This window comes from Trematomus bernacchii, unplaced genomic scaffold (assembly GCF_902827165.1).
Source record: "Trematomus bernacchii unplaced genomic scaffold, fTreBer1.1, whole genome shotgun sequence".
Classification (NCBI taxonomy): domain Eukaryota; kingdom Metazoa; phylum Chordata; class Actinopteri; order Perciformes; family Nototheniidae; genus Trematomus; species Trematomus bernacchii.
Genome location: NW_022987754.1, coordinates 98,853 through 110,318, shown reverse-complemented (window position 1 = coordinate 110,318; position 11,466 = coordinate 98,853). Strand labels below are relative to the sequence as shown.

The window sequence follows — 11,466 nt, the reverse complement described above, 5'->3', positions numbered from 1 at the left end:
CACGGAACAAAGAAACACAGCAGCCATTAAATGTTTGTCAAATATTTATTCAGTGCAAACTACATAGATTCCAGTCAAGCTAATGCTAACGTTCGTGATGGTTAGTGAAGTATTGAAATATAGTCGATCCTCGTGGACAAAATGCTGTCCTTGCATTATCAATCATTCACCCTGCCTGTGAGAGGAGGACAGAGTTCACAGAAACGGGGATTTGATGTCGAAAACCTCCATGATGGTTTTCACGTATACATCGTCTGGCTGCGGCTTCCTCTTGCTGCCGGACTGCAGGAACCTGCTGACGGCGGGAATTCTGGTCATCCTGCCCCGGAAAGACTGGAGGAATCAAAGAAAAAGCAATCAGTGCATTGTTGTTATAATAATGATCAACTTACTGGGATTTCTTAGTTAAGATTTGTTGTTGTTTCTCTACTTAAATTCAGTCTTCAGAATCAGAATACCTATATTCGTCCCACAGAGGAGGAAATGTACATTGTTACAGTAAGTAAAGATAGCTTAATATAATTAGGAAGCATGCATACAAATATTTAAAATAAAAGTAGAAATTACACAATTTACAAAATACACATCCAGTACCAGTATAGTTTTGAGATAGCAGCCAGGTGGAAGTATATATTGCACGGTTATTTATGGTATATTAATTGCACATAAGTCGTTTTGCACAAATGGGGTGTTATAGTCTTTGTTGTGTGTTAGACCTGACCGCTGCAGGAAGGAAGGACCTGCAGTATTATAAAGTGTGTTTCTTTTTCAAATTTACCTTGAGGTTGGGGAATTCTGCAAGGATGCCAGCAAATTTCTCCTCCAACATCAGGGTGCATTCGAGCAGCTGCACATCTGCACAGCTCAGTCTACCTCCAACCAGGTATATGGGCCCACTCAAAGCCTGAGATGTACACAACGCATACTTTAGTTTTCATATATTATACAAATTAACAGATACATTTTCCAATTTTAAATGTTTTAACCAAGCTTGAACTGTTATTTGATCACACTTATTTAAAGTAAGCATGGTGGTACCTTTTCAAACACAGGAAGGTAGCGGTCTTTTGCTTTATTTTGAATGTTGTCCAGTTTTGTTTTGACATCTGCGGCGAAGGGCAAAGTCATGATCATTTCCATGAGATCCATCAATCCCTCTGAGTGGGTGTTGACCCTGAGGGAAAGCATTGACACCTTCATCAACTAAAATCACATGTAAAAGAAGACTCTTGTAATGACTCTTCTAAAGAATGGACCCTACATGAGTTTGTCTTTGAGATCTTTTCCATGAAGGTTGTGCTTCTCTGCAATGTAGTTTAAGATTGCCTTTGTCTGAACAAGCTTCATGCCATCCATTTCCACAAATGGAACCTGTTGAAACATGAGGTCTCCATCTGCAAAAGAAACACAGCAGCGGCACACCCGTGTGGTAAAACATCAATCTATATTGTAGATAATAGCTTTGTCAACAGGTCATAAAACATTCGAATCATTCACCTTAACAAAGATAAGCTCACCCCAGGTTACATCACAAGTGGGTCAAAGTCACATGATAAACTCATTGTAAATTCAAATGTGTGACTTGGAAATTGGCCAGAGAGAATCGGGAGGTTTATTTGAACTTTGAACAACATTTTGGAAACACACTTACCACTCAGGAGTTTAAGATACTGCTCCCGAGTTGTCAAAAACACCTCATCAAACTGTAAACAGAGATCACATGACATATTTAGGTTTGAAGTTCCTTAAAATCAATAATATTCTCATGTTAATATCACCACACACCCTTTACTTACTTCCACTTCTGCAACAGTCAAGAGCCAGCGGATTGACTCCATTTTTCCTCTCCCATTGAAATAGTGAAGTACAACTTTCCCAGCCATGGCGATAGTATTTCGGAAGTGGATCGATTAATCTCTAAACCACACAATTAGTATCACACATTAATAATACAAAATACAAATACGCCCGGAAAATGATACCCAAAATTCGTTTTAATGTCTTGAACATAGACTGTATATAGGTCTTGAATCATACCTGTGCACCCTCAGCCCTGTCGTGGAGAAATGTGAGCAACACAAGTTAAGATCGGTCGTTGTATAATGAAGTAGCTGAATCAAAAAAAGATTAAGGTGGGAACGAAATTTGAAGACGTTTCATTGGTTGATTCGAGCCAATGAAAACGCGGGCCATTTACATGTTGGCGCTAGACATCATGGGAAAAATATGAACTGCTCGTCTTTTACTGACTATTTTCGTCAACTTTGAAGTATTTGTACATTTTAAGTTAATAAACATGAATGGGGAGATAAGGCGAACTATTATACCAACTATAAACACTTTTGTCGATATTCCACACCGTGACAGTAATCGGTTGTGTTTTACTCCCTTATATATACACCACGCCCCCCATTTCCTATATGGATGTGAGGGCGATCTGGCTGCGACATCTGTCACCCCATTGATCGCTAGGGTTTATTCGGCTGATCTGGCTGGCTAGGCGGGTGTCCCCTTCTCCTCCCTCATCGCTCCATGTGTGTCCCTCCCGAAGCCCCGCGCTCGGTGGAAGAGGACGGTTCCCCCGGCGGATGATGACCATCCTTCGGTGTACCAGTAGCTGCGCTCCCCTGCTAGAACCTCCAAACAAGCTCAAGGCCCATTTGTAGGAGAAACGTAGGGAAGTTAAGCTCCAAGCGTCAGACACATCCAAATGAGGCGGTGCACGTGGCAGTCTGCCTTACTTTTTCAATTTTTTTAAATTTGCAATTTATTCTTCTGTTCAGTTAATACAAACATAATGTACTTTTATAGATTCAAATGTATGACACGACATTTTGTTTTGATATTATGCTACATTTTAAATGACTTTATTATGACAATTGTTGGGACATATTCTACTATGACTTTTAATTACATTTGAGTGGATAGTAACAAAGTACGGTAGTTAAGTACAAGTTTGAGGTGCTTGTACTTTACTGAGTATTCTCCGTTTATGCTTTATATTTATACCCCACTACATTTATTTGACAGCTTTTAGTTAATAGTTACTTTTGAGATTTAGATTATTTTATATATATATACAGTTTTAACATTTAGCTCTACATCTACCAGCTGTGATAAAAACACATTCATATTCATAACAGTAACCCAGTTACTCAATATGATTCTGAAATGGGCTATTACGGATAAGGAGTACTTCTACTTTTGGTTCTTTAAGTATATTTTGATGCCGATACTTTTGTACTTTTACTCAAGTAAGATTTTGAATTGAGGCTTTTATTTGTAACAAAGTACTGATACAAATGTGTATTGCTACTTTTAGTTAAGTAAAAAATCTGAGTACCATCTCAGCATTTGACCTCATGTCCCACACCTCTTCCATCTCCAGCACCGTTTATTTGACACCATATTATTGGGTTATGTACTTATACCAGCATCATCTTCAGGACAAATGCAGCGAGGTTATCCATAAAGGGCCTCATGCATTGCTAGTTGATTCAATTGCAACATCCTTCTTTCAATCACACTATGTACCAAAGTATGGATAGATACAATTCATTACATGATGTGCCCACGATAGAAGACCAGAAGCAATGCATTCATGCAAGTATAGCATTAACAGTAAACTACTTCTGAGGGGTTAATCTCCATCAGATTAATACAGCGGGCCAGAATATACCCGGGCTGGAATGCTCAGCAGCTGGACATGGAAAATGGCCAGATATGTCATCTAGTACAACATATTAATTAATTAAATAAAAACATTCACTTTCATGGTACCGTGAAAAAATGCACAAGTTGGACATATGGGTTCCCAGTCAACAGTTTAATTATATTCAATAACAGGCAATTCAATAATCACACTCACTTTGGCCAAGGGGGTATAACGTGTTGTCTTGGATCATTTTAATTCAGAAATAAAACTGAATTGTACATTGTGGCAACCATTTGCATTGTTTAATTGAAAATAGAGCAAGGCATTACATTTTATTAAAAACATATAATGCACAAATAATAGTAACCTGATTGACAAGGCTACCGTCATAAAAAAACAGCAGGGAAAAAGGAAAACACACCAAACTGTACAAAGGCAAAGTAATTAGTTGCAGCCAAATACAGGTCACAGTGAAGTTTCCATACAATTATAATATGCATATTATGTATACAGGTTGGTGAACATTCAATGATACATCTGATACACAACTGAAGTTGTGACCTCTGTAGCTTTAATACAGAAATACAAAATGAAACACTGAGGAGCAAATCTGGGCCCAAACTTTGGCCGCTTGCATTTAAATATACATATAGATATTTTTACATCTCACAACATTCATAGTACACATAATGAAAAACATTAAAAGTTATTGCTGTGTAAGATGTATGTACAGACTTATATTATAAAACAACTAGGCCTACTCTTTGGAGGTGAAAGAGTTTGAAGTGAGGGCACTAGCGGTGTCCATATTTGGCAGACCAATCCGTTCGCCCGTGGATGGTTTGTGTCGGTGGGCGAGGCAGCAGACCGGGGGTGCTCTTGTTGGGTGACGGCACGTTGGTGGAGGTGTTCATCGGACTCCGGCCAGACTGCCATGTTGCATAATCTAAAACGGCATCAAAACAACAGGTTAAATCAAATGTAAAAAAAAGGCAATGTTAGGTGGCAGGGCACTGAAAACGTGACACAAAGAAAGCTGAATGTAAAGGGCTGCAGGGATGATGTTGTGTAGGCCAAACTGGAAGCATCACAAAAAAGCCAAAGGGATTTTTTTTTCCATTTTTGTTTTAAATCAGAAAATATGTCTGGGGCAAGGAAAGGTTACTTACTTACTTTGTTCAACAAGAAGATCATCTTAATGAAAATCTCAAACCTATAAACAAACTACACCCCGATCGCATGACTGCCAACATCACTACTACGCTTCCAACTTCATTGATTTTTAGAGCTCGCCTCTTTTACCAAAGCTTGATCTAGCTTGTGAGTTACAATATTTGAGAGTATACGAATAACCTGGCTGTAAACGCAGGCTAGCGAGAACATGAGTTTCCCAAGTTTGGTGTGATTGCGTTTAATTGTCCCTGAAAATCGATGTAGTCTTATTACGCCACTTGTGAACCTTTGTTAAGACGGGTCTTAGATGGGTTTTAGGACTCATTCCTGCAGCACTCTATAGCAGAAAGCTCTAAGTGATGAAATGTGTCCTCACTTGATGCTGTTGATTCCACTGAAGGACCCTGAGGTCCTCTGTGACCCGCAGATCCCGTGTCTTTTTGTAAAACGATGGCATGTATCCCCCTGGGATTGTATTGGTACCTGGTATTTACAACAAACAAAAACAGATCATTTCATTAGAACTTAGTGAAGTTGCAATGATTCCCATGCAGTAAAGTGCAGGAGGTCCTGGGACATTACCGTGAGCGCCTCTGCTCGGCAGAGTCCCTCCAAATGGAATACTGCTGTTGCCCCAAAGATGGCTTCCTGCAAAGTCTTTACTGGCATTTATGGCTACGTTCTTTGTTGTGCTAATACCTGAAAAAGACAGTAAGAGATTATCACACACATTTTACAAGAAGAATTATAAATAGAAAGAGACAAACAAATTCCAATCTAGCTTTATGCTTTTTAAGGTTACCAACTCTTTTGTAGTGATATATACTGTGCACATTTGTAAAGACTGCATTTAAGATTGCTTCCTTAACAGATCTCAATCAGAATTGAATTGTAGTTTTTTTTAAATCCTGCAATAATCATATATTTAATGTCACAATATTCTTTGGTCTGCATTACTTTAACAGTACAATGGTACCAAAGCAAAGGAGCTATTTTGAATCTAACTGAAACGAGTTGGGTGTAAAGCACTTGTTGACACAGTTGATGTTTATTTGAGGGAAGTCTTTAAATATATATTACCAGGTAAATATCTTGACTGCCTCAGGTAATGTTGTTTGGCAGAAGCGGTTCTTGAAGGCTCCTGATAGGCTGAACTCTTGTTCAGGTTTAAAGGCGCATCTTCCTTTCCATTGGGTCGACTGTAATCCAAAACGTTTCCATATCTGAAACACAGAAGGCATTAAATGAGAGAAAGGTAGTGTGTTGCCTGCTTGTCGTTTTCAACACAGGAAAACGGAGAACTGGAAGAATGAGTGGAAAAGCGTCACATAAATGTCTAAGTGCTCACAGCTCCGTGGGAATTATTATGTGCAATTCATTTCTTAAGGTTATACTAACAATTTAAGTCATGTTTAATGATCTTGAACGCCACTAAAACATAGCTATTAAGAAAGCTATTTCATAAATGTCTAGATCTTGATAAATACAAATTATTTGTTTTGTTTTGTGTTAAGATATTCAGGAGTTAAATTATTTAAAATGCACAGTCCTGAATGTGGGTTTGTGGTGAATGTGGGGATCTACAGGACACACATGTTCAGAGTAAAGGCTTTCACATTATTATAATTATAATTTATTGAAATGTACATTTTACACCAAAACGGAACACAAAAGCAGGACCAACCATCATACATTGAATTCCTTGACTAAAAAGAGACAGATTCATCATTTAAATATATATTTAACAATAAATGGGCCGGTTCTAAAGGTTCTAAAGGTTCTAAAGGTTATTCAGTTAAGCCCGATGAGAGGGGATACAGCTGTGCACATGTCATCATTAACAGACGTCGTTTAAGAGTGACGTGTGAGTGAACGAGGACATCCCAATTAATACCTGAGGACTCCTCTGTCCTCGCGTCTCCTCCTCGTGTCTCTCGCTCGCATCTTACGGAGGCGGAGCTAAGACGCAAGGAAGGGACGCGAGTGAGGGAAAGGAGGAGTCGAGGAGGGGTATTGAGACGAGGCTATGGTGTCCCTCCCGTTTCCTCGGCCCTTTTTTGTAAACGTTGCACGTGAGAGGAGTCACTGAGGGAAACTGTTGTAAAACTGATCGTTTTTATCTGTCAGTCATTAAACAGATCGTCTCAACTTTACGCTGGCTCGGGTCTCGTCCATATCAACACAACGCAGAGACCGCTTAACCACACCGGTTACACTTGGTGCCGTTTGACCCGTTGCATCCCCGATCGGCGCTCGTCTGATCTGCCGGGAGAGAGCTGCGGACTCCCGTCTTCTCCCTCCCTCCTCCCCGCTCTGTGGACTCCTTGAACAACGCTCGTGCCCGAGCGCGGGAGGTGTGTCTATTGTGACGAGGGATTAGAGTGTTTTTATTTAATTTTGTTTTCTCTATCCCTCAGTCCATTTTGTTTTCTTATGCTTGCGAGGCTATGGTGTATGGAATGCCATTTAAGCCAAAATTAAATAAATAAATAAATACATAAATAATTAAATAAATACATATATATATAAATATGCCTATGAAATACATTCTGAAATAAATAAATGAGGCAATAAATATGTATACATGTACATTTAAATACACATTTATTTATTTCATGGGACTTTTATTTCATAATGACACATTTATTTATTTCAAGAGACTTTTATTTCATAATGACACATTTATTTATTTCAGGGGACTTGTATTTCATAATGAGACATTTATTTATTTCAGGGGACTTGTATTTCATAATGAGACATTTATTTATTTCAGGGGACTTGTATTTCATAATGACACATTTATTTATTTCAGGGGACTTGTATTTCATAATGAGACATTTATTTATTTCAGGGGACTTGTATTTCATAATGAGACATTTATTTATTTCAGGGGACTTGTATTTCATAATGACACATTTCCATTTCTTATATGCAAATGAACGGGGCACGTCGGAAGGGGGCGAGATTAACCTGAGCCATAATAACAGTGTATGGCGAGTACGGAAAATGAAAGTTGTAACAAGCAGTAGCGCTGAGCAAAGTGACTAGAAGGCAACCACACACTTATAAACAAACACGCTTATAAAGTCAGGCAACACTAACCAGGCTTCGTGTGATTCTGTTTATTTGTATCTTACTTTGACCATCCGTTCGCTGTCATTGATCATTGTGGAGAGCAGGCAGAAGTTTTGTTTTGTATTATAGCAGCTATCAGATGGAATCATACTTGCCAACCCTCCCGATTTTCGCGGGAGACTCCCGATTTCATTGCCCTCTCCCGGTTTCCTCCCGGGGTCATATTTCTCCCGATTTCTGACAAAATCAGATTTACTCAGGACTGTTTCCAGCTACACCATTGTTTGGTTTCCATGGTAGCGTAGCGCGCGCAACTGAAAGTCTGAGAGGGTGAGGAAGATAGTCACAGCAAACAGAACAAGAATCGACAATTCTACCCTCTGCTCACTCCTTTCCTGGACATACAGGTCCAGCCCACACATATGGTGCTACAGGCCGCAAGGCAGTGCATTTACAACTACAATAAGCATGTTAATGTTAATCCAATACAGCTCCGGCGATCCACTAGCATTAATACATACATTAATTATTGTACTCAGGAGGGGAGTTTGACAAAGGTTTACTCAAGAAGTGCACAGTAAAAATACTTTATTGTACTTGTGGGAGTAGTCCAAGTAGTACTGAGTCCAACAGTCCCAATTGTATTAAGAACTTATGGCAAAATATCATTTTATCTCTCATCAAAGATAGCTAAAAACATGCATGATTGTACTCTGGAAGGGAGTTTGACAGAGTATTACTCAACAAGTACACAATAAAAGTAGGCCACTTCATTGTATTTGTGGTAGTAGTCTAACAAGTACTGAGTCCAACACTGCCAATTTTATTAAGAACTTATGGATACAAATCATTTTATCTCATCAAATATAGCAGAAGTGGCATGAGTTTGTTCTCAGGAGGGGACTTTGAGAGAGTATCACCCAAAAAGTACACAGTAAAAGTAGCCTACTTCATTTTATTGTAGCAGTCAAACTAGGACTGAGTCAAACAGTGTCAGTTTTATTAAGAACTTATGGTACAAATGACTTGTATTGCAAATAAAGCAGAAAAAAACATGCATTATTTTACTCTTGTACAGCAATTACCGTAAAGGCGCTATTAATTGCGCACTCAAAAATGAATAGCTGCTGATTTGACCAAGCGAACGCGAGAGACGGCTGAGTTGACCGCAGTTATGCAACAGCAACCGAAGCTGAACTGATTATCTTGACTACTTGTTGCTATCCTATTGTGGCATAAGCCGTTTTCTACAGGCACATTTTACCTTTTCATTATGATTCTACGTGATAGTCGGACATGACAACCTGTACAGCCCATGTATTGATTCCATCTGATAGCTGCTATAATACAAAACAAAACGTCTGCCTGCTCTCCACAATGATCAATGACAGAGAACGGATGGTCAAAGTAAGGTACAAATAAACAGAATCACATGAAGCCTGGTTAGTGTTGCCTGACTTTATAAAGTGTGTTTGTTTATAAGTGTGTGGTTGCCTTCTAGTCACTTTGCTCAGCGCTACTGCTTGTTACAACTTTCATTTTCCGTACTCGCCATAAACTGTTATTATGGCTCAGGTTAATCTCGCCCCCTTCCGACGTGAGCGTGGTTCTTGGTTCTTGCCGGGCAGCCAAGTGGGGTCAGCTAAGAACCGGTGTTCGGTGTTTAGAGCCGGCTCCGCTGTGGCTGAAACAGGAAGAACCAGAGCTAAATCAGGCTGAGTGTGAAACAAGAGCTATTGAGTCAGTGTTGCGGTGCTGTTGCTTTGGTCTGGATCTGTGAGCTAACCACGCCCCGTTCATTTGCATATAAGAAATGGAAATGTGTCATTATGAAATACAAGTCCCCTGAAATAAATAAATGTGTCATTATGAAATACAAGTCTCTTGAAATAAATGAATGTGTCATTATGAAATAAAAGTCCCATGAAATAAATAAATGTGTCATTATGAAATACAAGTCCCCTGAAATAAATAAATGTGTCATTATGAAATACAAGTCCCCTGAAATAAATAAATGTGTCATTATGAAATACAAGTCCCCTGAAATAAATAAATGTGTCATTATGAAATACAAGTCCCCTGAAATAAATAAATGTGTCATTATGAAATACAAGTCCCCTGAAATAAATAAATGTCTCATTATGAAATACAAGTCCCCTGAAATAAATAAATGTGTCATTATGAAATACAAGTCCCCTGAAATAAATAAATGTGTCATTATGAAATACAAGTCTCTTGAAATAAATGAATGTGTCATTATGAAATAAAAGTCCCATGAAATAAATAAATGTGTATTTAAATGTACATGTATACATATTTATTGCCTCATTTATTTATTTCAGAATTTATTTCATAGGCATATTTATATATATATGTATTTATTTAATTATTTATGTATTTATTTAATTTTGGCTTAAATGGCATTCCATATTACTCTAAGGGGTTAGTCTTATTTGGTAAACTGTCTTGAAACGTAATTTAATTAATTATCTTTGAAACACCTCCCAATGTTCAGATATGAACATAGAGAAGTATCATGAGATCATTTTTTGTTCTTTCTGGCTTGAATCAAATTAAGCAAATTGTCCAAGGATAATAAAAAGGTTTTTCCTTTTCTCATTAAATATGATTCACTTTGCACCCATCTTGGTATTCATAACCTCTCTCCTCAATCTTTTCTGTTCCATCTGTTTACTTTTCTCCTCTCAATACCTCTGCCTTCACCCTACCTCACCTCTGTCTTCTAACTCTATTACTTTCTTCAAATACTGGGGAGAACGAGGAATCTCTACCAATATTTCGACCCTCCTAAATGAAGCCTCGATCCCATCCAGCAAGTTAAATGTATGTTCCACATTTCTCTGATACAATTTAACGACTTTTCATGAAGAAAAATGAATGAAGACCTAACTAGAAATAGCTGTTTGTCATTAAAACAAAAGACACAAAGTAAATTTCACATCAGACTGTGTACTGTACCACCACTTCTAAAGAATGATGAGTTAAGTTGTTAATTCTGAAAACAGATCATAATAACTAAGCCTTCCCTAATGCACCAATACTCCCTTTGCAGCACAGTATGCTTTAACCAATGGAAGAGATGTGAAAGGGGTTGTTTGTTTGGACTAGCAGAATAATGTTTCAAAAGACACTGAAGTTCTCCTTATCAGGTCTACAGATTGTTTTAGCAAAGTTCAACTCATTAATTAGATTTTTGAGTGAACAACTAGTTTCTAGCTGCAGCAATAAGCGTACAAACTTTAATAAACAGGCTGTATGCTACCTGCCCAGGACCAAACAGTAGAAAAACAAAGTTAGAACCTGGTGGTGAACAGGGTGGAGCATTTAGCAATTAAAGAAGCAGCTATTCCCCACAGGATTTTGTGGAGACCAAAACTAGAGCAAAAAAGGACAGATAATATTGAACTACTCCGCAATAAATTCAGAAGACCTGAATCACAGGAAGTGTAGATAAGCAGCCCAACACAACGATATGCTGGTGAGCTTCAACCACAAGAACACAGCCAGCTTCCTCCCCATTCAGCAAACCTGCTTATAACCCT

The 11,466-nt window shown here is 38.3% G+C and overlaps 1 protein-coding gene and 1 long non-coding RNA gene across 2 annotated transcripts; both read right to left on the bottom strand.

The window, feature by feature from the left end:
* Positions 1 to 107: 107 nt before the first annotated feature.
* On the bottom strand, positions 108 to 2,101 carry LOC117496572 (glutathione S-transferase 3-like). Its single transcript, XM_034148272.1, has 7 exons — positions 2,038 to 2,101; positions 1,797 to 1,917; positions 1,652 to 1,703; positions 1,262 to 1,394; positions 1,039 to 1,174; positions 779 to 904; positions 108 to 333 (listed from the first exon to the last, which is right to left on the bottom strand). Exons 2-7 carry the CDS (start codon positions 1,881 to 1,883, stop codon positions 196 to 198), a joined length of 672 nt encoding a protein of 223 aa, XP_034004163.1. The 5' UTR covers positions 1,884 to 1,917; positions 2,038 to 2,101; the 3' UTR covers positions 108 to 195.
* Positions 2,102 to 3,815: 1,714 nt separating this feature from the next.
* On the bottom strand, positions 3,816 to 5,270 carry LOC117496571. Its single transcript, XR_004557300.1, has 2 exons — positions 5,205 to 5,270; positions 3,816 to 4,601 (listed from the first exon to the last, which is right to left on the bottom strand). It is a non-coding gene; the product is annotated as an uncharacterized LOC117496571 (long non-coding RNA).
* Between the last annotated feature and the right edge of the window lie 6,196 nt (positions 5,271 to 11,466).